Source organism: Brienomyrus brachyistius, chromosome 10, assembly GCF_023856365.1.
Source record: "Brienomyrus brachyistius isolate T26 chromosome 10, BBRACH_0.4, whole genome shotgun sequence".
Classification (NCBI taxonomy): Eukaryota; Metazoa; Chordata; class Actinopteri; order Osteoglossiformes; family Mormyridae; genus Brienomyrus; species Brienomyrus brachyistius.
Genome location: NC_064542.1, coordinates 27143571 through 27171073, shown reverse-complemented (window position 1 = coordinate 27171073; position 27503 = coordinate 27143571). Strand labels below are relative to the sequence as shown.

The 27503-nt window shown below is 45.9% G+C and overlaps 1 protein-coding gene and 1 long non-coding RNA gene across 7 annotated transcripts; one reads left to right on the top strand and one right to left on the bottom strand.

Moving 5' to 3' along the window:
- The first annotated feature begins 152 nt into the window (after positions 1–152).
- On the top strand, positions 153–25919 carry si:dkey-33c9.6 (active breakpoint cluster region-related protein). 6 transcript variants are annotated; one of them, XM_049028804.1, is made up of 25 exons: positions 153–1144; positions 1454–1554; positions 5314–5422; positions 5865–6054; positions 6350–6513; positions 6681–6785; positions 12207–12428; positions 13329–13436; positions 14095–14149; positions 14239–14291; positions 14394–14531; positions 14629–14750; positions 14886–15039; positions 15457–15582; positions 15715–15790; positions 16003–16098; positions 18777–18851; positions 19405–19502; positions 19615–19728; positions 21499–21659; positions 22793–22932; positions 23970–24104; positions 24903–25008; positions 25088–25229; positions 25324–25919. In XM_049028804.1, exons 4-25 carry the CDS (start codon positions 6003–6005, stop codon positions 25420–25422), a joined length of 2541 nt encoding a protein of 846 aa, XP_048884761.1. In that variant the 5' UTR covers positions 153–1144; positions 1454–1554; positions 5314–5422; positions 5865–6002; the 3' UTR covers positions 25423–25919. The 6 variants fall into 6 exon arrangements, with proteins under 6 accessions (XP_048884761.1, XP_048884763.1, XP_048884762.1 ...); XM_049028806.1 differs by lacking the exon at positions 5314–5422 and having other exon boundaries at positions 5908–6054; XM_049028805.1 differs by lacking the exons at positions 153–1144; positions 1454–1554 and having other exon boundaries at positions 3579–5422.
- Positions 20320–21617, bottom strand: LOC125750657 (uncharacterized). Its single transcript, XR_007400393.1, has 5 exons — positions 21457–21617; positions 21282–21421; positions 21002–21106; positions 20792–20896; positions 20320–20476 (listed from the first exon to the last, which is right to left on the bottom strand). It is a non-coding gene; the product is annotated as an uncharacterized LOC125750657 (long non-coding RNA).
- Positions 25920–27503: the final 1584 nt, after the last annotated feature.

The window sequence follows — 27503 nt, the reverse complement described above, 5'->3', positions numbered from 1 at the left end:
TTATTCAATTCGTGTTCTGAGAATTTAACACAGTTGAGTTAATCTCAGTGAATCTTTTCATGTCTAATTAATGATAGATGGTGTGAGAGAGGCGCTCAAGGACCCCCCCCCCCCCCCCCCCCCCGTCTCGTCCAATCGCTGCCCCTTCTTGCGTTTCATAGTTTTCCGTCCCGTGCCGAGAGTCAGGATCCACCTGCATAGTTCTTCAGCTGTCAGTCTTTATTGCATCCACAGAATCGTCTGCACTTGTTTTTTTACGACTATCCTTATCTACTATTGTCTAATACATCTCAGGTCAGCCACAGGCCCTTTGCTCACTCCCAGGTTCTTATCAGCTGCCTTCTGATTTTAATGGCAGTAATTGTAACCTTAGTTTCTATTGCTCAATCCTCTGTTTAAACATAATAGCACAAACTCCTTCACGTTATCTTTTTTTATATATGTGAACTAGTTGGGGCTGTATGTAATACTTAGTTTTACTATGTTTATGTATTCCCTTAAAGGCATGTACTTGTACTTCATGGCACTTAACATACAATGGATATGAAAAGTGCAAACACGCCTGTTAAAATGCCAGGTTTTTGTGATGCAGAACAAACGAGAGCGCGATAAAACATTTCAAAACCTTTGCCATCTTTAATGTGACCTCTAACAAGACAGAGTTTACGAGCGACGCAGCAGTAAGAAGGGAAAATCAACCCTGATCACCCAATCAGGCAGAAAATCCCACCAGCAATGAAACAGGTAATGGAGAAGCCTCTCAGAAAAGCGGAGGCTATTATAGAAACAACTTCATATGGACCAATTTCAAGTATCTTTGGTTTTGCAATGAGATTTTGGGCAAGCTGGTGTCCACACACCATGTATAGAAAAGATTTGCATGAACTTTGTGAATCATTCTGGAATTCTATTAATTATGACTCTTCCGGGTGCGAAGAATGGAACTCAAGTAATTCTTGTCATGATTTGCGCAACATCTCTTCTGTTATACTATAATTACATCTTGGTCATTCATTACAGGTCTTCTCTTGCGATGTGGCTCCATTCAAAGTGCTTTGTTAAATATCACCTAGCAGTGAGTCACCCCCGCTGATGTGCTTCATGTGTTTCTCAGGTGTTGCCTATACATCCACTAAGGAATAGGGTATGTTTGCTCTTTGTAATACAATTGCCTTTCTTTACTCGAGTTTAAGAGGTCCGCTTTCTTCAAAATGATTCCACTATATAATCCATTTTCTTGTCCCGTACTTTTGGGACAGTAGTGTTTTCCTCTTCCTTATCTTCTCTTTTCTCGGAAGTCGAAGAGGGTTCAGCTCCTTTAGGTGTCGCTTTCCTCTTCAGTCTTCCTTGATCCTTCCCACGTCTTCGCCTGCAGTGTTTGTGTCTGCCGGCTGCTCTTCCCTTCCATTTCCGCTTTCCACTGTCTGTTGCATTTTAAACTTGGTCCCTGCAGCACACGACATACCAAGGTTCAGCTGTACCTGTTCACCACTGGCTGAAATCAGTGACATCCATGGCAACTGTGAAAGTCAACACATCCAACAGTCAAAAACGGTGAGGATGTGTCATAAACAAACAAACAAAGAAATGCGTGTGAGTGTGTGTGTGTTTTTGTAATTACATTGTGGGAACCAGATTTTCTCACAGTGTGATAAAATCCTGTAACTTTTTTACCTTGTTGGCAACATTATTTTAAACCCCACAAAGTTAACGTCAAATTTAAAATTTTTGTTATTTTGTTTGGTCATTTAGCTGCTTACAGTTAGGGCTTATCTTTTAACACACAACATAGCATGAAGAAGGCTTTGGGAAACCAGTGCATTAGCAGAAGTTTGGAGGGGGGGAGGTGTGCCTGTGTCCACACAATGTTATATAAACCTATTGACCTTGTGGAGAGCAAAAACATGTCAGATGTTCCCACAAAGATATAGATATTAAATTTTTGTGCATGTGTACATATATCTAGACTGTCCTTATAGTATGACCCCTTATACCAGGGTTGTTACATTTCCCTAGTTTATTAATATATTGTCAGTCCTGTTATAACGCGTGATCACACTGGGAATATGGTCTAACTCCACTGAAGTATTAGTACCCAAGTCCAATACGACACAGAATCACATTTGTATTTTGTGTGATATGTGTAATAAACTAGAAAAGCACTACAAGAACTACAATGTGATATGGTCTTAACGAAAACAAAATACTTGCACACAAAAACAGATATCCAAGGTAATGATAGTGTTTTGAGTGTATGCAACACTAGTTTAAAGATTTATCTAATCACAACAGGTGGTAACTGCAGTTTGCTGCCGATTTAAATAATTACAATAAAGAATGACTTACTGTTCTGGGAGAAAGTGAATATGCTTTAGAGCTTGCTACCTGAGTGGATAGGCAGTGCCCCCTGCAGGCTGTTCTGGCACATAACGCTATGTGTGGTCTGCATGGCCCAGCAGGGTGGGGGAGGCCCCACCTCCAATCTCTGCTAATAAGCCCGTGAAGAGTCCACCCAGAACCCAGGGGTGCTGCTACAGATTTTGGGCCCCATGAAAGTGTCGTTTTGGGCCTCCAAACCAGACCAATACAATTATGTTTTTGTATTTTTAGGACGTCCAACTGGGAATCGTCCTAACTCCCCCCCCCCCCCCCCCCCTTTACGGCGTCCCTGCCAGAAAAAACTGAAATTTATGGCAACAGTTGTAGGAAAGTTCTTTTCTTCTTTTTCTTATGGAGGCAACATTTTTTACTCGTCCTCTGTGTTTAGGAATTCGCAGTTAGTTGTTAGTCGTTAATCCCGACCGGGATGTGAGATTACAAATCTAGGTAGTATTCATGTGAAATATCTGTCCAAGTTGATATTTCATCACGCTTGGATTATGGAATCTCTCTTTTTACTTGTCTGTCTAAACCTGGTTTATCTTGCTGTCAGACCATTAAAAATGCGGCCGCCAGGTTTCTAACATGCTCGCATAAGTAGCCACAAGTTGCTCCCATTCGATCCTCTTTGCACTGGCACCCAGTAGAATCCAGTTAAAATCCTGGTACTCGCTTACAGAGCCCTGCATAGTCTGGCTCATCAGTGCATCGCCTTCAGTATCACATTCCCGACTGGGCGCTGAGATCTGCACAGCCGGCTCATTGCTCTGTTCCGTCCCCCAGACTGCAGACCTGTGGGGATCACAATTTTCCATCCATTGCTCCCAGATTATGAAACAATCTTCCACTGGCTCTGAGATCAGCGGCATTAGATTCGGTGTAAGCTCACGACACACTTGCTTAGGATGGGCTTCGTGTAGCTTTGCTGTGTGTATTTTTGTTATATCATTCCTTTTTCCGGTCTGTACAATGCTTTTTGATGTTTGTCTGTGAAAGGCGCTATATAAATACATTTTAACGACTTAACTCCTTCTACACCCTGAAATGTATCGCTGCTATAAAAAGCCAGGGTTGCCAACTCCCACACATCTGGCGTGACACTCACTGCTGCCTCGTGCCTCTGGGACGTGGGTTCGAGTCCCCACCAGGGCTCCGTGTGTATGAAGTTTGAATCTTCTCGCTGGCTCCTTGTGCCCCCCCCCCAATCCAAAAACATGCTGAGGCTAATTAGAATGACCAAATTGCCTGTGTGTGAGTGTGCCCTGCGATGGGTTGGTGCCCCATCCTGGGTTGTTCCCTGCCTTGCACCTATAGACTCTGTACTCCCTGTTACCCGGGATAAGGTTTCAGAAAATGGATGGATGATCTTGCAGCACCTGCTGTAGATGTTCTGCTGAGAGGGCGGAGGTCAGACCTGCTACAGCACTCTGCCGCTTTGATTACTCTTTGCAGTCTTGGATGTCACTCCCTCACCTTATTAAAGTATACACCTGTGCATGTATGCGCATGGACCAGGTAAGATCTTAGCTACATCAAAAATGTTGTGGCAGTTTGCAAACCCTACTATTTACAAGGTAATAAAAACTACATACATGTAAATGCGTGTGCAGACTCGTCTTAAATTGAAAATCTCACGCCAGCCAGTTGACCAAAGTCAAACCAAAAAAACAATAGCAATAAATTATATCCTGCTTTGATGTCCTGTACCTTAGCCACACACCATTATCCATATGATCATACTTTAACCAAGTATATAAAGTTGGTCAAGAAATTGTGTTAGGCAAAAGCATGCAGAAAAAGTAAAGTACCTATATTGTGTTGTATTATATTGCTTTAACATTTGCATGCAAGTTAAATAATTTATTTATCCCATATATTAAAGGCAGAGGGCGCTGTCGCGGCGTGGTGAGAAGTCGATACGAAAATTAACAGTATTTTTACCGCCAGTTTTGCATATATAAATAAATATACAAGTATTTAATAAGATAAATTGCATTATCTATTTATTGTATTATTTTTGTTACATTAACTTTTGTGTCACTTTACATAAGCGCTCATGAAACCGTTCAGAACGATAGATTATGGTCACAATGAGAATTTAACATTTTAAAGTAAGCTTTAGTCCAGAGAGCCTACACCGAGCTATTTTAAAGGACATTTCAGTCACGTAAGGGACATTTCAGTAACATAAGTTAGCCGGCTATCATCCGGACCACAGTGGCTGAAATGAACCTTAAGTCAACCATACTCCACACAGACATACTGCTTAGCTTGTCACATTAAACTATGTTGACCCTGGTATAGAAAGCACTGTCGGAAACAGCCAGCATGGGGTTTTTTATGGGTCACCGTTAGAGGAATGAAAATGTCCCTAACGGCGATACTGGTGCGTCGATCACTGTTCAGCAGCAGATTTGGCGATAAGATAACATTGCATCCACAAACTCCTTTCTTTACTTGTATCTGTGTATTCCAGATTGTAATATATTGCACAAGATCCTGGTGGTTTTGATCTTCCTTCCTTTTACTGTCACTTTCTGTCACAGTACAACGTGCATAACGGAGAAAACTAACACACAATGCTTGAACATTTATGCTTGATGTCATTAATCATTGAACGGTCTTTCCCCCTTTTTTAGTTGGAAAAGCAGGAACTTACTTCGCTAATGGGGATTTTTGTTGGGGGGGGGGGGTGGTCACGCTTGCACCTAATCAAACAACTTATGGAGGACGAGGGCGGGCAGATATGCAGACTAACAAATATGTCAATCATCGGTGACACTTCGCTTTCTAACGAATCGCCGGCACGAAGCAGCGATGTTCTCCAAATCGAAAATGTAAATGCATAAGAGCATAAAATGGAATGTCTGTTAACTATATACCATCCCCATATTTCTAGTTAGCGACTGAATTCTATTCTATTCCCCTTTCAAGGGGTGAACCCGAAAAGGGTTTAAACGTTTTGGAAAGTTTACGCGCAGTTACTTTCATCGGTCACTTGTCAACATCATAGAAGCCCCTCGGTAACACGAAATCCAGGCCGGTAAGTTCTTGCAAAATTGTCTAGTTAAAATATTTTACAATAATTTATGATGGAATTTTTTCGTTTTTATTGTTGATATTTGTATACCAGTGAATTAAATAGTAATTTGAAGAGTTTTTGAGGAGCATTTTCTAGAGGAGTTTCTAAATGGGTGCTCTTCCGTTTCGTTAGCATTATGATAGGATGCTTCTGTAAATTTAAGTTTATAATCTGCATGGAGAATCTCACGCCAGTTACAGTAAGAGCAATAAACTTCTGTAAACTCCTACTCGCTCTCTTCGTGCCGCCTTTTAGCCTATATTTGCATTTTAGATTGAAATATGACTATTAAGCGCTGTCGAATATGTCGATCCTACTCTATTAATTTATTTGCGGAAGCAATGGTCAGTGCAATCTGTTAAACGATGCCGGATATTTTAATAATTCTGTTTTTTTTCTGCAGAGGTGGTGCAAAAATGAACGTTTGAAGTGCGGTTCCTTTGCAGGACACACCTCTTACCGTCCTAACTTCGCCTCCTCTGCGGCCAGGAAAGCCAGGTGTTCATTTAGAGCACTTCCCCTCCCTTTTCTGTCGCTTCTGATGGACGTTTACGAAGAGGCGATCGACTATTTGCAGACGTACAAAGTTGCAGGTACAGCGCTCGGCTTGTAAACCAGCTAAGGAGCTTCCGTTGCAATGCATTTGTCATCCAAGTCGGCGCTTAACTAGAAGTGTTAAGCTGAATGGTTTGTTTGACCTGGCAGAGCCGGTGAGGAAACGGGAATCTGTGTATTTGCCTGCATGTGAGCTCCTGTATGCTTGAGTCTGTGTTATGAATCAGTATTAAGATGACATTTTGACCTTGGTCTAACCAAAGAAAGCGCAGGATGAAATCGCTGGAGATTCAAACTTTAGGTTTTCTCCTGTTCGTTTTATGTCGTTTGCAGGAATGGACAAAGTTGAGCCAGACCTGACAGAGGACGTATTTGTAGTGGAAAATGAAGATGAGTTTATGTCCAACCGTTTGCAAGCACTGAGCACGGTCCTCCCTGAAGATGGGTTTATCTCAAACACCCTTCCAGGAGACAGCATCGACCTCCCGGATACACCGGTGAGTGATCAGATCGATTCACTTGTGGAAATGGCACGTCGATCGCTGATGAAACTTTGGAAAATCTCACTTGTGCCTGGAGCACGCAGTCATGTGTTAACCTGGATGCGACGACCAGTCAGAGCTCCTAATTGAGTCATGTGACCTCAGTTATTATTCTTTTGCAGACTGATTGGGCCCCAGGCGTCCTCCTGGAGAAGAGGCTGGTGGTTCTTCGGAGTATCCTGAAGAGTGAGCAGCAGTACCTCAATGAACTGGAGACTCTGCTGACTGTGAGTGCGACCCGTACCCAGAGCTGTGGCCATTTTCCGGTCACATGACTTCTTCAATAAGGTGGAAGTTTGGGTATAGGGCCTTCAATCTGCATATACCTTCTATGGCGACTTCACATTTCACGTTGATAGATTTTACTGAATATTAACTCTCTGGTACTTTTGCATCTTCTGTTTCCTCATCCAAAGACAATAAACCTCTTCAGCAGATACCTGTCGAGGCAGGCACAAACATACGCATTGTGACAGATTAGCCAACCCATGTTCAGAGGGGCTGACTTCTCTTCTAGCAAGCGAACTTGTACAACTTCACACTTGAGGACTCGCGAATGTCGTATGTCTACAGAAACAGGAGATTAAAAGTGCAAAAGAGACAAAAGAAACACGTGATGTGGGCATTAGAACAAAACACTCTTACTCTTACTTACTCTTTACTCATGAGTAAAATATACCTGAAAGATTCACCTGGAGACAGATTTTAACTACACGCTTCCTGATTATAAATAATGGCCACCTGATGATCCGTTCCTCTGACCAGAATAATCACCGGTGTTGTTCGGTTATTGACATGCGGCTGTTGATGGACTGATGTTTCTTTGAGATGGTGAGTCTCATTTCAGCTCCTTCCTCTGTCAGCAGTGGGAGGCCGCAGCCTATAGTGGTGGTATTTCTGTCTATATATATGAAGGTGGGGGTGTGTATATTTATAGATTTTGTTTCCGAAAGGCTTGATCGGGTTAGACTTAGTGTATTACAACTGCTGTCTATCAGGAAGTGTATGTGTGTGTGTGAGAGAGAGAGAGAAATTGTGTGGGTCAGATATACATTAAATTGTAGGTATCAAAATGTCTCTACGCTGTGATAAAAACCTAGTATTCTGACCGAAAAAATGGTCCCCACAAGGGGAAACTCAATTTTATAAAAATATGTACATGCAGTCAAAAAAGCTAAAAATGCCAAAAGACTTGTACTTTGTTTGCTTGCTTATGGTCAAGGTTAGGGCTGGGTGGGGGTTAAGGTTAGGGCTCGGTGGGGGTCAAGGTTGTCATTGTTGGCATTTGGGTTTTGCCCATAGAAATGAATGGACGGTCCCCACAAAGATATGAGTACAGGTCTGTGTGCGTGTGTGTGTGTGTGTGCGTGCGTTCCCATGCCAATACAGAGGTGTTTTCGGGTGTGTCTGCATCCACGCCCCGGGTACGTGTGCGAGGACCTCTTCCCCTTCACGGCTCACGTGTCCACCTCTCATGCACACATTTTCATGCACACATTGGCACACACACCCTCTCCCCAGCGTGACTTAATAGACAGTGGTGCATTAGGTAGTGTGTAAACGGTTCCAGACACACACCAGGCGCGCAGTCTTGTGCAGCAGTTGTATGCTTGTGAAAATTGATACTCGATGACTTTCATAGAGTATTTATTATGAATATATTAATTTCAGTGATATTTCTGGTGGAGTTCGTACACCCCGTGCAAAGCCGTGTGTATTTGAGAGTCTTTCTGTAACGCTATTCAATGCAAATATTTCGCGACAATGAAACTGATCACACAAAGGCTCTCCTCATCGCAATCTCTTCTGCTGTACTTCCCGTCTTAACCTTATATAGCCGAGGTTCTCCATTTCGCTTGTCACGTTCAAGATCATCACTTCCCCATCTCGAAGATCTTCTGTGGGCACCAACGTTTAAAATGACAGCAAGGCTGCTGGAAAATGTTGCGACAGAGGCCTGATTCTCTCGCCTCCAGGGAGTCGAACCCCACAACTCGAGGTGTTTCAGCCGGCATTTCCGATGTAGGACTAGTGGACGATTTCAAGTCTACGTGTATGTTGGGGCTGGTCTCAAGATTTTAAGGGGGGTGCAGTCTTAAGTGGACAGACAATCCATATTATCCATACCTCTGGGTGGGGGGGGGAACCAGCAAATAGGCTATTTTTTTTAAGCACCTTTCTGGTGATTTTTTTGTTTTGTTTTTTTGGAGGGGGGGGCAACACACTGGTGTAAGTCTCAATACTTGTATGTTTCCCAGGGATAAGCTGAATGGCATTGTTGCAGTTCCCAGGGTGCATTGCTTCCACTGTTACTCTGATTGTTACTCTGATCTGCTTCTTACTTCAGTACAGTGGAATTTGAGTTTCAGGCTTTGCATTAAAATGTACTTTTGTTATTTGGTATACGAGAGTTTATTATTTAAAACTTTGTGATTGTAGTTAAAAGGTATACTGCACTGAATGAAGCTTTCACTGCAGTGTAACATAATACAGAGACTGTACTATAGACCATAACATACTGCACGGAATGAAGTATTCACTGCAGTATAACACAATACAGAGACTGTACTATAGACCACAGCATACTGCACGGAATGAAGTATTCACTGCAGTATAAATCAATATACAGACTTCTATAGGCCATACTGTTGTATAAAGACAAACACCAGAACTGCACTGAGTTCTGACTGAAATCAGGTCTTATCTTAGTTTTATCTTGTGACAAAAAGAAACCGCGGTCATTTATGTACCTACTGCACATATGGGTGGACAGTCAATAACTGTTTTGGTGAGGGCATTGGTACAGTCCTTTGCCTTTTTTGGGGTAACATAGTATAATGTAGCTTATGTCCTTCATCAAGTGCTGTCTGCTGTATAACATAATACAAAGACTACTATAGACGATAGCATGATATACTCCACTGAAAGAGGTACTGACGGCAATATCACACAATACAAAAATAGTACTATATACTATAGCCTACTGCACTGATGACCGTCAGTGTTTTCTCTTGATTCACGGTTTAAAAAATGTTCTTACACATTGAGCACATTGAGGTTTGAATTAACACAGGAAACTGGCGTGTGGCTCTGCCACTCCGGCCCCTGGGTCATGCAGCAGCCGTACAGCCGCGACCAAAAGATTTGAGAATGACACAAATATTAATTTTCCACTAAGTCTGCTGCCTCAGTTTTTATGAGGGCAATTTACATAAACTCCAGAATGTTATGAAGAGTGATCAGATGAACTGCAATTAATTGCAACGTCCCTCCTTGCCATGAAAATCCAAAAATCCCATTTCCACTGCATTTCAGCCCTGCCACAAAAGGACCTGCTGGCATCATTTCAGTGATTCCCTCGTTAACACAGGTGAGAGTGTTGATGAGGACAAGGCTGGAGATCAGTGTCATGCTGACTGAGGCAGAGTAGCAGACTGGATGCTTTAAAAGGAGGGTGGTGCTTGAAATCGTTGTTCTTCTTCTGCTACCCATGATTACCAGCAAGGAAACGCATGTAGTCATCATTGCTTTGCACGAAAAGGGCTTCACAGATAAGGATACTGCTGCTAGTAAGGCTGTACCTAAATCAACCATTTTTCGGATCAAGAACTTCAAAGAGAGAGGTTCAATCGTTGTGAGGAGGGCTTCAGGGCGCCCAAGGAAGTCCAGCAAGCGCCAGGATCGTCTCTTAAAGTAGATTCAGCTGTGGGATCCACCAGTGCAGAGTTTGCTCAGGAACGGCAGCAGGCAGGTGCGAGCGGAAGATGGCCTGGTGTCAAGAAGGGCAGCAAAGAAGCTGCTTCTCTTCAAGAAAAACAAAACATCAGGGACAGACTGATATTCTGCAGAGGTACAGGAACTGGACTGTCGAGGACTGGGGTAAAGTCGTTTTCTCTGATGAATCCCCTTTCCGATTGTTTGGGGCATCCGGAAAAAAAAAGATTGTCCGGAGAAGAAAAGGTGAGAGCTACCATCAGTCCAGTGTCATGCCAACAGTAAAGCATCCTGAGACCATTCATACGTGGGTTTGTTTCTCAGCCAATTGAGTGGGCTCACTCACAATTTTGCCTAAGAACACAGCCATGAATAAAGAATGGAACCAAAACATCCTCCGAGAGCAACTTCCAACTTTATCCAAGAACAGTCTGGTGATGAACATGCCTTTTCCAGCATGACGGAGCATCGTGCCATAAGGCAGAAGTCATAACTAAGTGGCTCAGGGAACAAAACATCGACATTTTGGGTCCATGGCCAGGAAACTCCCCAGACCTTAATCCCACTGAGAATCTGTGGTCAATCCTCAAGAGGCAGCTGGACAAATAAAAACCCACAAACTGACAAACTCCAAACATTGATTATGCAAGAATGGGCTGCCATCAGTCAGTATCTGACCCAGAAGTTGATTGACAGCAGCCAGGGCGAATCGCAGAGGTCTTGAAAAAGAAGGGCCGACACTGCAAATATTCTTTTGACTCTTTCCATAAACTTAATGTGATTGTCAACAAAAACCTTTGTCACTTATACTAATGTAGAAATTACAAGCACTTCATATCACAGACACATCTGACAAAAAATATCTACAAACACTGAAGCAGCCCGCTTTGTGAAAACCGATATTCTCAAAACTTCTGGCCTCAACTCTACAGTTACCAGGACGATGCAAATGCGGCTGTCGGCTTCGCCCAGCCACAAAGACGTTTTTTCTTACACTTGTGGCTCCTGCTGAAACTGAAGTTTACAGGCAGTGCTCATACGAGTTCCTTGAACTACTTGGACAGGGTCCAGTCTCAGTCTGATTAACAGTAGCCGGGTACTTTGCAGTTATCTACAGTATGAGACGATCGCTGCAGTTTAGAACTTGCACTGCAGAGTGGAAACCTTGATTTAAAACCCTGATGGTCAGATAAGATGCAAATCTTTACTGTAACTGCACATTGAGCAGTAAAATGCCATTTATCAGTACTGTAGGCGACATTGGGGCATATACAATATGCAGAGACAAGGACAATAAATGTAGAGAGACATGGATGGATACAGAAATACACAATATATAAAATAGCATGAGACCAGAGATATATGTGCAATATTTGTAGAACAGTGCAAAATGCCAATGAAAGTGGTTCAAATTGGGGTCAAAACTGAATTAAGGGGTGCTTTGGCAAATTGGCGTGGGGGGAGGTATTATCACTTAGAAAGACGAGGTTGGGGCATGATGTGGGTGAAGAATGGACAGTCTAACAACAGCTGTGGAGGAAAAGCTGTACTTTAAACACAAAATGTATATTTTAAAAAATTGGTTTAATTAGTGTTTTCACTTCTCGCTACGTGTTTTGTTAAACTCCGTGGCCTACTAAAAAGTGGTAAGGGAACTAAATAATTTGGAACGTACATGGATTGGTCTGGGTTGGGCGCCCAAAATCCCAAGCAGCATCACTGATCAGTCCATCCCAAAGGTCTGTGTTGTTCCTTTAACAATGTAGAAACCTGAGGATCATGTGACTTCTGACTCAGTGTCTTACTGGTGTCCCCATGCTTGAACCTCTGAGATCTTTTTCTTTACAAAGATCAGCGGAGAGCTGCAATCGGAGCTTCAGTCCTGGGGGAGACGCTCCTGCAGTGCTAACTGGCGCTGTCTCCCCTCCCAACAGCCCATGAAGGCCCTGAAGGCATCAGCGGGCACATCGCAGCCGGTCCTGACCCCCCAGCAGGTGGAGACTGTGTTTTTCCAGGTTCCCGAGCTGCGGGAGATGCACAGGAATTTCTACGACGGACTGAGCGAGAGGCTGGAGCCGCTGCTGAGCACGGAGCCAGAGGAGGGGCAGCGGCAGTCCACCGTGCAGCCCCCCGTGGGGGACCTCTTCCTGAAGATGGTGGGGGGCGAGAAAGCGGCATTTCATACAGCCACTCGCTGATGCACTGGGGCTCAGATCCTTCAGGAAATTTATCTGAAAAGATTATAATTTAGGTCTGAATGTCATTCACCTTAAAGGTGATTCCATCATGATGGAAATGATTCATTCATGCATTTTCCGGCCGCATGTCTGGGTCAGTAGCAGATTCAAGTGGAAATTTCAGGTCCAGAAAGTAAAAATCCAGACCTCTGTGACTGACTTTGAATGTCAGGGGTGTCAAACTGCAGTCCAGTGTAGCTTTAGTTCTTTCCCTGCTCCACCACAAATGATTCAGCTCAAGAGCAGAGTGGCACTTAGCAGAAGGAGGTGCAAAGAGTTGAATGAGGCATGTTAGATGTGGGGAAACCCGAAAATGTGCAGGGCTCCGCCCCCCCAGGACTGGAGTTTGACATCCGTGCTTTATGCTCAACTGATAGGTTGAAACAAAACCTTGGCCTGGATTTTTACTTTCTGGACCTGAACTCTCCACCTCTGCTCAGGAACCATATGTCACAAGGCAGGGTTACACCCTGGGTGGATGCCAGGTGATGGAGAGTATTTTGGATATGATGCATTTCTATGAATCGTATTTGGATACCATGACATCATGCTTCTGATTTCCATTGTTTTTCATTTACACTTCCCTGTTTTACTTTAGGCATGGAGGTTATTTCTGCTGCAATATAGATAGCCTTTATATATTTCTAGGAGACTTACCAATGAGACTCTTTAAAGGGACCACCACCTCAATTCGTTTAGTCCTATTTCAACACCTTTTAGCCCCAGACCAAAGTGGTAGCAACATGGACACTGCCGACAGGGACACGATGACGTCTAGGTTGTTTGTTCTCGTTTGTAATCGGTCACTGTGGTCCCCAGGTCAGCCAGCTGTGTGTGTACCGGGGTTTCATCGATAACTATGAGAGCGCGGTGGAGATCGTGAGAACATGCACCCAGGCCGACCAGCGCTTCCGGACACTGGCGGAGGTGAGTAACATCGCGGTTTGGGCTAATGAGCGGGAAGATGACCGTAGCCTGGGCTGCTATGCTAAGCACTCTGCCTGTAGCTGGCTATGCTAACTGAAAGTAACATGCATTGTTATTTTACATACTGTGCTTGTTGGAGTATTGACCAGTGTGGCTTACTATGCTTACAGAGCCACCAGCCCCCCCATTTTTAGATTATCAAGAATTAATTTTAGTCACAAAGAAGATTTGCTTTATCTGAAACATCAGGGGCCTGTACCATGAAGCTGGATTTAAGGTAGTCTGGGCTAAATGTAAGTGAACTAAGATAAAGTCCATTTAAACTGGGCTACCTTAAATCCTACAACTTATCTGGCTAAGCAAGAAATGTAGCTTCATGATACAGGCCCCAGGTCTGTGGCCCTAGGTAAACAACACTAGTTTAGGTTAAAGTAGCTCAAAAGGCTTGGATCAGATTTGGAAGCTGGGCCCCATCATCTAGCCCAAGGGCAGACAAACTGGCATTGATACTGTAAATGACAGAGGGAGCCCACTGCCAGGATTGGCCTGTAGCCCTGTCACTGGTCACTGGTTGGTAATGCAGTGTGTTATTCTGCATGATGTTACCCTTGGAAATGGTAGAACTGTCACTCTGAAACATCTCTGTCTTGCCAATAAGAGCATGATGTCCAACAAGGGGCCGGACAACTGCAGAACGAAATACACCCTGGAAGGTGAGGCTTGTTCTTCTTTGTTTTGCTCATCCCCGCCGTGACGTCTGCGGCTGACAGTTCCCCGCCCATGCGGCGCGTCTCTTCCATAGCTCTGCTGTACAAGCCACTGGATCGTGTCACCAAGACAACTCTGGTGCTGCATGTAAGCTCCAAGTCCCTCGTCCTGTTGCTGCCCCCTTGCTCTTCTAGCCGGGAGTTCTGATTGTATCTAATCCTCCCCCCTCCACTTCCCTGCTCCTTCCAGGACCTGCTGAAGCACACCCCCGAGGACCATCCAGACCACCCCCACCTGCAGGAGGCCCTCCGCATCTCCAGCAGCTTCCTGGCTGGCGTCAACGAGGAATCGCACTGCAAGAGAGCGGTCACGCTGACCAAAGGAATAGTGAGTGCACACGCACGCAGATGAATGCTCAGTGAAAGAGTGGCAGGTCTCCACACGTGGGGTGTGTGACCTCCCTTGTGCCCCGTGTGTGACCCAGAGGCGGCAGCTGGTGCGCGATGACTTCGTGGTGGACGCGAGCGAGGGCGAGCCCAGCCTGCGGCACCTCTTCCTGTACACCGACCTGCTGCTGTGCACCAAGCTGAAGAGCGGCACGCCTGGGTGAGTCTGCGGCATCGGCCCTTGGCGGGTCGTCATGGCGACGCACCACGGCAACGCGCCACGGCGACGCCGCACTCGGACTCTCGCGCCCTCGCCGGGACTCCCGCTAAGCGGCACGTGCGTGTGTCTCTTCAGGAAGCAGACCCAGTACAGGTTCAGCTGGTACCTGCCCTTGGCTGGCCTGCGCATGAACTTGGGCCCTGCGAGGGAGCAGCCTGCCGACCTGCAGCATCGCATTAGTGCCACCAGGGGCAAGATGTTCCAGTTCAGAGAGGAGCTGAAGCAGGAGGTGTGTGCTGGGGCCTCAACTAACATTGTAATAAACTGCAACAACATTTCTCACACCCCAGTGGATTTTATTTTCACTTAACCCTACCCCCTTCTCCCTGGTTGAAAAATACACCATTACAGGAAATTGTAGGGGGAGGGGGGGCTCTGACCATATCAGTGACAGCTTGTTGATCCTCTACCCGCAACCCCAGAGAAATAACGTAATAGCTTAGTTATCTCACTGGCCTTCCAGCTCATGGTCCATATGAATATCTCTTAGTCACTGGATTCTACTGCAATGTTCGTGTTCCGGTCAAGTTTTTACCCGCAATGGCTGCTGTCATGCCACTGGGTGAAAAGCAGCCCGGGAGAGTCATTGTCGGCCACGTCGAAGCTGGAACTACAGCAGGGTCTGGTTCTTGTCTGTGTTTATCAGAAAGGAAGTAAAGGCCTGGGGGCTCGCACCCTGGACCGCAGTCGCAGGAAGCTGCAGCAGTGTGAGCTGTGGCTGTTGACTCACGCGCCCGTCCTCCCCCTGGAGCTGCACAGTCCCAGTGGCAAGGTGAGGCCCCGACTGAGCACTGAGCAGCCCACTGGACACCCCCCCCCCCCCATGCAGCATGCCTGGCTGCGGCTTTGTTTATCGCTCGTCACTGGAGAGCTCTTTGACTCTGAGGTCCTGCTTCATCCTCAGAGTCACTCCATCTTCCTGCCGTCGCTTTACGAGCTGGATGAGTGGAGGGAAGCCATCGAGAAACTTAAAGGAGAGAGTGAGTCCTGACGACGGTTTGTTGGGGGCTGGCGGGGGGGAGGGTGGAATTAAACAGTCATGTGACCTTTTTCTGAGATCACATGATAAAAAGTGACATTAATTTTCTTATGCTGTGGTTTAACTGTGGAATAAAGCCCCCCCAGGAACCTTTGACGTGTGCCTGACCGGCCGCGGTTCTGTATGTTCTGATGTGTGTGTCCTCTTAAGCAGATTTAGAGACGGTTCCCCCAGACCTGCTGGCCCTCACAAGCTCATGTGTCAAGCTGAGAATGACCCAGCAGCCTTCCCTCCAGAGCCTCCTCCCAGGTGGGGTTCACACTTCACGTGACGTCCAATAATCCCCCACTTCCTTAGTTTATTACTTATTATATGTGCCACGGTCTTAAAGATACAGTACGTTCATTTATCGTTAATGTTATTTTTATTTGATATGCGTATTGTACATATCACATGGTCAAATCGTGCTTGTATTTATCGAAACATAACGTGTAAATGAATGTTAAATATGCATCAAAGTGCCTTATCACTGTGAGTAATAGTCCAGCTTATCTATTAGTAATGTCTTCATGGGAATGCACCACAATATTCACTGATTGTATCTTGCACGCATCTTGCCTCTAGCGGAGTCTAGCTAGTAAGTTAAGCTTTGACAGCAATGCAGTAAGGAAAATAAGACGCAATGCAAAGACACGGAACAGGAATCAAGGCGCCGAGCAGGAATATCTCATCCACTCAAGAAATGAATGTGTGGCCAGATCAGTGAATGGAAATGAGCGTTAAATCTGATGGGGCTTTCCGGGGGGGTGTCTGCGGGGGTCCTTTTATATTCACACCCTGGTGACACCACAAAATGGCCGCTCTGATAGTGCCCCCGGCGTTCCTCTCATGCATCACCCATGGGCAGCGTATTTCTGCTTTTCTGGCTCACATTAAATGTTTTGTGGTTTGGAATGTAGTTGGCATGTTACTTCATAAGCAAGATGGGTGTCCCTCTACGAAAATGTCAGCCATGCCGTCTGCTCCCATCCTCTGCGTGTTCTTGGCTGCAGCGGTAACGGCAAGCCTGAGGCTCCGTGGAGGGAGGGGCTGGGGGGCCGCTGAGAGCTGGTCAGCGCTTCTATGTTTTCACCCCCTCATGGGGCTCGTCTTGAGTCAACTTGTGGTCAGTCGCACTGTCTTACTTCCTGTTTGTTTTGTACTGCGTACATCACTGGCTGTGTGAATAGCCAGTAATACACTATATTGCCAATAGTATTGGGTCCAAATCTTTGAATTCACTTTCATGGCCACAGGTGTATAACATCAAGCACACAGGCATGCAGGCTGCTTCTACAAACATTGCGAAACATTGCGAAAGATTAGGTCGCTCTCAGGAGTTCAGTAAATTCAAGTATGGTATCGTGATAGGATGCAGCCTGTCCATTTGTGAGATTTCAATAATAATAATAATTGACACTTTCTATTGATCCCCGTAGGGAAATTGTCCTTTACGCCTCCCACAACTTTCTCTTTTTTCATAGAGGAAGTTGTCTGCAAAGGGTTGCCACCCGTAGCGGCGCCCAGGGAGCTGGGGGTTAAGGGTCTTGCTCAAGGAGCCACAGGCTAAGGCTGGGTTTGAACCTGCAACCTTCTGATTACAGGCACACAGGCTTAGCCCACTGAGCCACACGCTGCCCCCTACGCTATTTCCTCGCTACTGAATATTCCACAGTGAACTGGTAGTGGTATTACGACACAGTGGAAGCAATTGGGAACAACAGCAACTCAGCCAAGAAGCTGCTAAAATCACAGACTGGGGACAACGCATACTGAGGCGCACAGTGTGCAGAAGTTGCCGACTGTCTGCAGAGTCAATAGCCACAGACCTCCAAACCTCATGTGGTCTTCAGATTAGCTCAAGAACAGTGCATAGAGAACCTCATGGAATGGGTTTCCATGGGTGAGCAGCTGCATCCAAGCCTTACATCATCAAGTGCAATACAAAGTGTTGGATGCCGTGGTGTAAATCACACCGCCACTGGACTCTAGAGCAGTGGAGACTTGTTCTCTGGAGTGACGAATCACGCTTCTCTGTCTGGCAATCCGATGGATGAGTCTGGGTTTAGCGGTTGCCAGGACACTGGTACTTGCCTGACCTCATTGTGCCAAGTGTAAAGTTTGGTGAAGGGGGGATTATGGTGTGGGGTTGTTTTTTGAGGGGTTGGGCTTGGTCCCTTAGTTCCAGTAAAAGGAACTCTTAATGCTGCAGCATTTGAAACCTTTTTGGACCATTTCATGCTCCCAACTTTGTGGAAACAGTCTGAGGATGGCCCCTTCCTGTTCCAACACCAGTGCACAAAGCAAGGTCCATAAGGACATGGATGAGTGAGTCTGGTGTGGATGAACTTGACTGGCCTGCACTGAGCCCTAACCTCAACCCGACAGAACACCTTTGGGATGAATTAGACCGGAGACTGCAAGCCAGGCCTTCACATACAACATCAGTGCCTGACCTCACAAATGCTCTCCTGGAATAATGGTCAAAAATTCCCATAAACACACTCCTACACCGTGTGGACAGCCTTCCCAGAAGAGCTGAAACTGTAATAGCTGCAAAGGATGGGCCAACTCCATATTAAAGCCTGTGTATTAAGAATGGGATGTCAGTAAAGTTCATGTGTATGTAAAGGCAGGTGTCTCAATACTATAGGCAATATTGTGTATCAAAAGCCTTAAAATAAACTTTACTTTCTTTTATCCATGGTTTTTGTTTCCAAAGTCAAACTGCATGTCAGTGGGCTCCTGTACGGACCCCAGCCAATCACATGACTCAGTCTTCACACTGCAGGTCAAATGATGCTGATTAGAAGAGAATGTCTCTTATTTGTCAATGAATGAATTAAACTGACAGCTGTTGGGCATGGGGTTCCTTTTAGATTAGCACTTAGTTTTTGTTTAAAAGCTTGTTTTTCACTGACATTGTGTGCATGTCTCCCTCTCTCCAGACTGTAAGAACAGACATCTGTGTGGAACACTCGGCATTGTTGTCCACTCTGCTTCAGGAATTCAAGAGCCAGCCAGTGAGTCCCTGCCTAGGCTCCACCCCTACCATCGCCTAGACTCCACCTCCTCAATACCTCATAGCTGCCTCGGCTCCACCCCTACCATCGCCCAGACTCCACCTCCTCAATATCTCATAGCTGCCTAGGCTCCACCCCTACCATCGCCTAGACTCCACCTCCTCAATATCTCATAGCTGCCTAGGCTCCACCCCTACCATCGCCCAGACTCCACCTCCTCAATATCTCATAACTGCCTAGGCTCCACCCCTACCATGGCCCAGACTCCACCTCCTCAGTATCTCATAACTGCCTAGCTCCACCCCTACCATGGCCCAGACTCCACCTCCTCAGAATCTCATAACTGCCTAGCTCCACCCCTACCATTGGCCAGACTCCACTTCCTCATCATCCCATAGCTGCCTAGGCTGGATGTTGTTTAAAAGTTATTTATGCAGTCTGTGAGAACTTCATCCCAAAATTCTGCCTCCATGTCAGAATTTGCTTCCCTGCTTGCTAACCCAAACCCTCTCTGTTTGTCCTTCCATCTGTCCTTGTTCTTCATTTTCCGGAGGCTTGTACATACGCCTTGAGGTAGATGGGTACCAATTCTTTGACAACACGGCCCAGACCCGTCCATCTATCAATACTCTGACACCACAATGGGACGAGGTAAGACTTTTGACATGTTGCATTCCTCCTCAATCTGCACAGGTGCGATGTGAATGTGTGCATCTCCTGTGTCTCTGCTGCCACCCATTGTGGGTGTCTGTGTGTCTGGCAGGAGTTCTCCTTCCTGGTAGATGGTGCACATTGCCTTCGACTACTTTGTGTGAGACAACCAGACAAACGGGAGGGGATCAAGGGTTACAGAGTCCTGGAGAAGACCACTCTAGAGGTAAACCCACCATCTCACATCTCTTTACCTTTCTGAATTGTTTCTCCCCTACCACCCTCCTCGCCCTCTTAGATACTCCTCTTCTGGCTCTCTCCTCATCCCCCCCATCCAAACTCCATGGCCATTGACTCTCCCTGCCGGCCCCTGGAGGACAGGCTCCCCCTTTGAGTCTGGTCCCTCCCAAGGTTTCTTCCTTCTTGGGAGTTTTTCCTTGCCACTATCGCCTATGGCTTACTCACTGGGGGCTTTGGGTGGGGATGCTATAAAGCGCTTTGAGGCGATGTAATGTTGTGATAATGCGCTTTACAAAAATACATTTGTAATTTGTTTGTTTGTCTATGGTGGCTGCGCATTTTCCCATTTTGCTCCAGACTTTGGAACTCCCTCCCCAGGGCCATTCAGACTTCAAACCCAAGATAAAAACCTTCGTTTGCTGAAGCATTTAGTCCTTATCCGTGTTGTGTGATTTTTGATTTGTTTTCTTTATTCTCTGTCAGCATTTTTGAGATTTTGTAAAAGTGCTATATAAATTAAATGTATTATTATTATTATTCAGACACTATAAAGGTAAACCTGCCTTTTCAGATTCGGACTCTATAGAGGTAAACCTGCCTTTTCGGATTCGGACTCTATAGAGGTAAACCTGCCTTTTCGGATTCGGACTCTATAGAGGTAAACCTGCCTTTTCGGATTCGGACTCTATAGAGGTAAACCTGCCTTTTCGGATTCGGACTCTATAGAGGTAAACCTGCCTTTTCGTGTTCGGACTCTATAGAGGTAAACCTGCCTTTTCGTGTTCGGACTCTATAGAGGTAAACCTGCCTTTTCGTGTTCGGACTCTATAGAGGTAAACCTGCCTTTTCGTGTTCGGACTCTATAGAGGTAAACCTGCCTTTTCGTGTTCGGACTCTATAGAGGTAAACCTGCCTTTTCGTGTTCGGACTCTATAGAGGTAAACCTGCCTTTTCGTGTTCGGACTCTATAGAGGTAAACCTGCCTTTTCGTGTTCGGACTCTATAGAGGTAAACCTGCCTTTTCGTGTTCGGACTCTATAGAGGTAAACCTGCCTTTTCGGATTCGGACTCTATAGAGGTAAACCTGCCTTTTCAGATTCGGACTCTATAGAGGTAAACCTGCCTTTTCAGATTCGGACTCTATAGAGGTAAACCTGCCTTTTCGTGTTCGGACTCTATAGAGGTAAACCTGCCTTTTCGTGTTCGGACTCTATAGAGGTAAACCTGCCTTTTCGGGTTCGGACTCTATAGAGGTAAACCTGCCTTTTCAGATTCGGACTCTATAGAGGTAAACCTGCCTTTTCAGATTCGGACTCTATAGAGGTAAACCTGCCTTTTCGTGTTCGGACTCTATAGAGGTAAACCTGCCTTTTCGGGTTCGGACTCTATAGAGGTAAACCTGCCTTTACGTGTTCGGACTCTATAGAGGTAAACCTGCCTTTACGTGTTCGGACTCTATAGAGGTAAACCTGCCTTTACGTGTTCGGACTCTATAGAGGTAAACCTGCCTTTTTAGATTCGGACTCTATAGAGGTAAACCTGCCTTTTCGTGTTCGGACTCTATAGAGGTAAACCTGCCTTTTCGTGTTCGGACTCTATAGAGGTAAACCTGCCTTTTCGGATTCGGACTCTATAGAGGTAAACCTGCCTTTTCGGATTCGGACTCTATAGAGGTAAACCTGCCTTTTCAGATTCAGACTCTATAGAGGTAAACCTGCCTGTTCACATTTGGACTCCTCTTCTGTGTGTGTTATAGCTGGACCTTCCGCTGAAACGCTGGAAGAGGGTCACCATGAGAATGGGCCGGGTGCAGGTGTCCCTTTCACTGAAGTACTGTGCGCACGCCTTGGAGCCCCCCAGGGCCACCCCTGTCCAGCAGCCTCCCATCTTCGGTGTGCCCATCGGCGAGCTGGCCCAGTGAGTCCGCCTGCCCGCCATGCATTTCAGTTAGAATGACAAGTTCCCTTCAATCATGCGTCAAGACATTTGATCGGTTTAATGAGTGGAATGAGGAGCCTGTCTTTCATAGCCAGTCACACAGGTGACTCTGTCAGGGATGTACAGGGTGCATTTCCACCGCTATTTGAATATATTAAGTTCAATAATATTAAATTACATGTAAAGTTATATTTGAACATGTGGCGTGTGTTAGTCATATCAGTATGTAATAATAATCTATTGTGAATGTATGTACTACTTTTTCTGCATAACTCAGTTTGCCATAACCTGTAATGAATGACTGGTTGGTCTCATCTTGCACCCCCTGGAGGAAAAAGCCTAGAGTCGCCTAAGCCAGTTCTGAGGGTGTGCCAACATCAGTCATCTTGTTTATGAGAATCTCTGCCTGTGCAGCAGAAATGAAAACTGAGTTCTGCGACTGGAAAGCAGACAGTGACGCCAGTGAACTGCAAAATGGGCAGAAAGCAAAACCTATGTAGAATAAAAAGCAGAACAGAGGTAACTGTAAATAGTTCTGAAAGTACAGTAGACATGCTGGGGGTTTCCCTTGGACCTTGTGCAAATGTTGAACTGCCCTAGTTCCTGATGAATAATTAATAATGAGTATAATTAACAAATAATATTAAAATACAAGTGCTGTTTGTGGGGGCGGCATGGTGGTGCAGTGCTTAGCACTGTTGCCTCACACCTCTGGGACCCGGGTTCGAGTCTCCGCCTGGGTCACATGTGTGTGGAGTTTGCATGTTCTCCCCATGTCGTCGTGGGGTTTCCTCCGAGTACTCCGGTTTCCCCCCACAGTCCAAAAACATGCTGAGACTAATTGGAGTTGCTAAATTACCTATAGGAGTGCGTGTGAGAGTGAATGGTGTGTGAGTGTGCCCTGCAATGGGCTGGCCTCCCATCCTGGGTTGTTCCCTGCCTTGTAGCCAGTAGGATAAGCGGTTTGGAAAATGGATGGATGGATGGATGTGCTGTTTGTCCTGAAATTACACTGCCAGACAGAAGGTGGCACTGTTGCCTTCCTTACCATGCAAAGCTTACTGTAAGGAGAGTGAGCATGACTGTACCCAGCCTGGATGTTCCTCTTCCAGACATGAGAGGGTGCTGGTGCCACACATCGTGCGCTCCTGCTCGGAGGAGGTGGAGCGCAGAGGCCTGGATGAGGTGGGCATCTACAGGATCTCTGGAGCGACCAGCGACATCCAGATCATGAAGAAGGCCTTTGACACCAGTGAGAATATCTTGGTTTTGCGTGTGTGTATAACAGTGTGTGTCCACCCATCCGTATTTGAACCACTTTTTCTGGGAGGGCTACAGGACAACCTGGAGCCTCTAGAACAGGGGGTCACCAACCTTTTTGAAACTGAGAGCTACTTCACGGGAACTGAGCCATACGAAGGGCTACCAGGCCTCCTAAACTTATCTAAACTTCATGGATAATAAACATGTTTTTTTTTTAGATATTGTCAATTTCAAATCTATATAAATGCAAATGTGATTAAAGAGGAATAGCAACAGGATAAAATGAAATTTTAGACGCTGCTCAGTGGTGCTATTTTTAGAGCAGGTCCGCGGGCGACTCCTGTGGTCCTTGGGGGGCATCCTGGTGCCCACGGGCACCATGTTGGTGACCCCGCTCTAGTATGTGCTGTGCCTTGCCAAAAGATGCTATTGTTTACATTGTAATTGTGTGTGTGTGTGTGTGTGTGTGTAGAAATGTTCCCAGGATGCAGAGTTCTTGCCTTTTCAATTCAGTTTCTTGCAAAATCTGCACCTTTGGAACCCAATAAGCATAAAATTACAACTCTTTTGAATATGGTAAAAAGGCGTATTTGATATTTGGATTGATTGGCAGTGTGTGTGGTTCCCCTTCGATCACTCTGGTTTCCTCCTACTTTCCATGTAATGAAAGCATACGATTGAGTTAATTGGTGTGTCTGTATCACCCATTGGATGTGTGAATGTCTGAGCCCTGAGAGAGTGACTGCTTCATGTTCTTCTGTTCCTGGGAATGCCAGGCTGGTACCGTAAAGGTGCTGAATAAGCAGCGACAGCATGGCAAAGGTGGAATTTTTCACAATGCTAATATGAGTAATAGAGTAACATTTATGTGCTTCCGAAATTAAAATGCGCTGGATTTAGACTCAAGATTTTATGTAAAAATTGAATGAAAGCAGGAGCACCTCAGAGGCTTGACGCCTTTATTTTATGCCAAGAAGCAAAACTGACTATGGAAGGTGAAAGAATGTTCCACGCACTCGTCTGCAGATGTGCGTGATGCTGTGTCACGCCTCAGCACCGTGGATGTGAACACGGTGTCTGGCACCTTGAAGCTGTATTTCCGGGAGCTTCCGCACTCAGTCATCCCTTCAGAGCTGTTCCAGAGTCTGGCTGATGCGTTGGGTGAGTCCCTCTCAAAGGAGAATTAATTTGTGTGTGTGTGTGTGTGAGGCAATACTGACTGACCAGCAATGTTTATATTCATACCACATTTGTCTCTTTAAACCCAATTGTTCTGCCTTTTGTGTCCTGCTCTTTGTAGCTGTTCCCTATCCCAATATCATGGAACTCCTTCTCAGTGATGTGTAGAACTTTTTATTCCTTCATTGGTGATGGAAAACCATGCATATTTTGCCCTCTATGTCTTATTTTTTTTTTGCTGAAAAAAATATGAGAAACCGAACAAAATGTTATACAGACAATCCGCTAAACAATCGGCGCTAAGACTTGGGCCACATGATCGATACTGGGGAAGAGCTTCTGTTATTTTCACTGCATGAGATTTATTGTTTGATATTTGGTACTATATGCTGCACATTTGCTTGTCACAGATGGTTGCTACAGGAGGCAACATGGCCACACTCTTAGGTTTAATTTGTTGATGTTTAACTAGATCACTACTGTTGTATGAACCTGATTTCCTTCCTCCTCTTGATAGTTCAGTGGAGCACTGTATGCAGTGCGCCGTGCATAAATTTAGTTAACTTGGAAGTATTTCCACAACACAGTTTTGCTCGTTAATGATATTGCTGTTTTGTTATGACCTGGTATAAGTTATAGATGATTGTACGCTGTTGCAGGGACAAATACGAGGACATGAGCATGATATTGGACCCAATCTAGAACCAGATGTTTCCTTCATGTCATTTGTGGGCCTTATTCAAGGGATCTTGAAAGGTTCTCTCTTTATTTCACTGGCAGAAATTTCCGACTTGAGGTCCAGACTGGACACCATGGTGACCATCCTACAGTCCTGTCCCGACGTGAATCGCAACACATTCCTCTTCCTCCTGCACCACCTCAAACGGTCAGTAGCATAGCCTTCCTCAACACCCTCCTCATCGTCTTACATTACATTACCATCCCTCTTCCTCCTCTCGTCTCAGGGTGGCAGAGAGGCAGGAGATCAACAAGATGACCCTGATGAACTTGGCTACAGTGTTTGGACCCAGCATGGTTCGTCCTCCAGAAGTAATTCTGGGACAGTGTGGCCCTCCAGTGGACATTTCACAGGAAGTGGTCGTGCAGGTGAGCTCCAGTGTTTACACATCAGAGGAAGTCGTCGCAAGGGCTTGCTTATGACAGGAAGCGGTCAAACACGTTTGTCTCTCTGTACCCTCAGGTGCAGGTGCTTTACTTCTACCTTCAGTGCCAAAACCTCCCAACTCCTCAGACTTTAGCACCTCTGGACACAGAAGAAGATACCGAGGTCACATTATAAAGAAATATTCCCTCACAACTGTCGCCACACACCAACAGAAAACGCTTAAGTCTTACGAGATCGAGCCGTCCTCCTCTGGTGACTTGGGACACGGAGTGGCACTTCAAGAGGACAGCAGTCGTTCCTGGTGAACTGTAGATAGACCTGTAAACGGCTTGACCTCATGCCTTGCCCCCAGAACCATTTCAATGTGTTGTATAAAATGATGTATTGTTTAAAATAACCAATGTTCAAAACTAAAGAGAAAACATAAATGTCAATGGTAGCTGGTTTCTAACTGCCTTCTGTAGATTAGGAATGCTGAGTGTGACCATGTGCAAAGGCTCATGTTGTAAGGAGCGGTGGAAAGTTCCATCGGAGAGCTGGAGGTTGTGACGGAAAAGCAAAATGCAGACCTGGTGTATAATCTGAGAATAGATGTTCATCAGGTGGCGAGGGCCAGTGTTAAATCTGATCTGTCACGGCTCGGATTCAACAAGATGAAGTTCACGAAAACACCCCCTGGCACTTCAAAGTTAGACCCCCACCCACCCCAGACAACCCCTTTGGACCGCCCTGCAGCTGGGTGTACGCTTACAGCAGGATCCCACACCACCTGGGCCTGCGAGGCTAGTGTTACCGTCCATGGGCGCGCCTTTTGATGGCCTAATCCGGGGCATTCCCTACAAGCATTCCGGAGCCCCAGACCGTAGCCTGCCGGTGTCAGGTGCGGGGGGGGAATAATGACGCTTCCACACAAAGGAGACGCGATTACGACGCAGCCGTAAATCAGCGGTGCCCACTGCTTGGTAACGACAATCCCAGAAAGTGGGAATTGATCTCGAATGTCGCCGATGCCGACTGGAGAAGAGGGAACCCCGGGTGGACGCTGGATCCCACCCTAGACTGACCGCAAGCTGATGACCGCTCACATTTCCCGTCCGCCATTATGAAGGTGCATGTTGGACACGTGCTAAAAAATTCGGTTATAAATTGCAGAATCTGTTTTATTCTTGTGGTTCCCCCTTGTTCCCTTATAAGCCCGATTATTATAACCATGTCCTGCATGGCAGTTAAACTGGATCAACAACAGTCTGTTTTTATCATTGTGCCATAAAATGAAATAAAACTTGGACCGTGTGTCAGCATAAAAAAATATTAGGAATAGAAACTTTTATTGCTATATGGACACAGACCCATAAATTTCGGTATACATGTTCAACAGGTTAGTTCAGTTCCTGTGTGTTAATAGCCTATATATTGAAAACTTTACATGACTTCCTTTTAATTTCCCATTTGAATTGCACCGGACGATTGCGTAAACCATAGGGGAAGGAGAGAGAACTTAATTAAGGGCGATAAGGGTGTCGAGTTGCGCTGCACTCCGCAGCTGCAAGGAATGCTGGGTCGGGTGGCAGCGGTGTCAGCCTTTTATGCAGAATGTCATTTTTTTGTGGGGGGGCGGGGAGGGAGGACGATAAGTGTAAGAACACTTGAGGATGGCCGTTTTTCAGTGCGCTATGTTTTTCCGTTTAATAGAGGCTGTTTGCGTCTGTGTAGGTTAAAGGGCGCTGTCGCACACATAAACCATGTTTTTTGTACGGAAAGCGCAGGCGTTAAGTGTGACCAAGAACCAAGAAGTGTGAAAAATGTTATCGCTTGCGTGTGTTTGCCTCGGCTAGTGCACGAGCGACTCATACGGACGCTGATCGCACAAGCGACTCATACGGACGCTGATCGCACCAGTGTTTTTAAGCGCGTCCTCGCGTTTGCGTCCATCCGTTCGCCGCCGCTTCTGGTGCCACGAGCTGGACGGACCCACGGAGCTTGTTGACCTTTGGCTCCGCAGTCTCCCGTCTCGTAAAAATCGCCCCCGGCGAAGCAGTAAAGCTGGCATCTCCTGGCGGGAGGTGTTTACGCCGGTCGTGTCAGAGCTAATCCCCACCCGGCTGCTACCGTGTGCGTGTTTGTGTGCGCGCAAGGCTGTAACTGTATATGCGCGCTCTAAAAAGTGCATGGCGCATTTAATTGGTGATGCCTGAATGACATCAGCGCCCGGCTTCTGCCAGGAAAAAATGGACGTGCATAAATGGAGAAAGTTA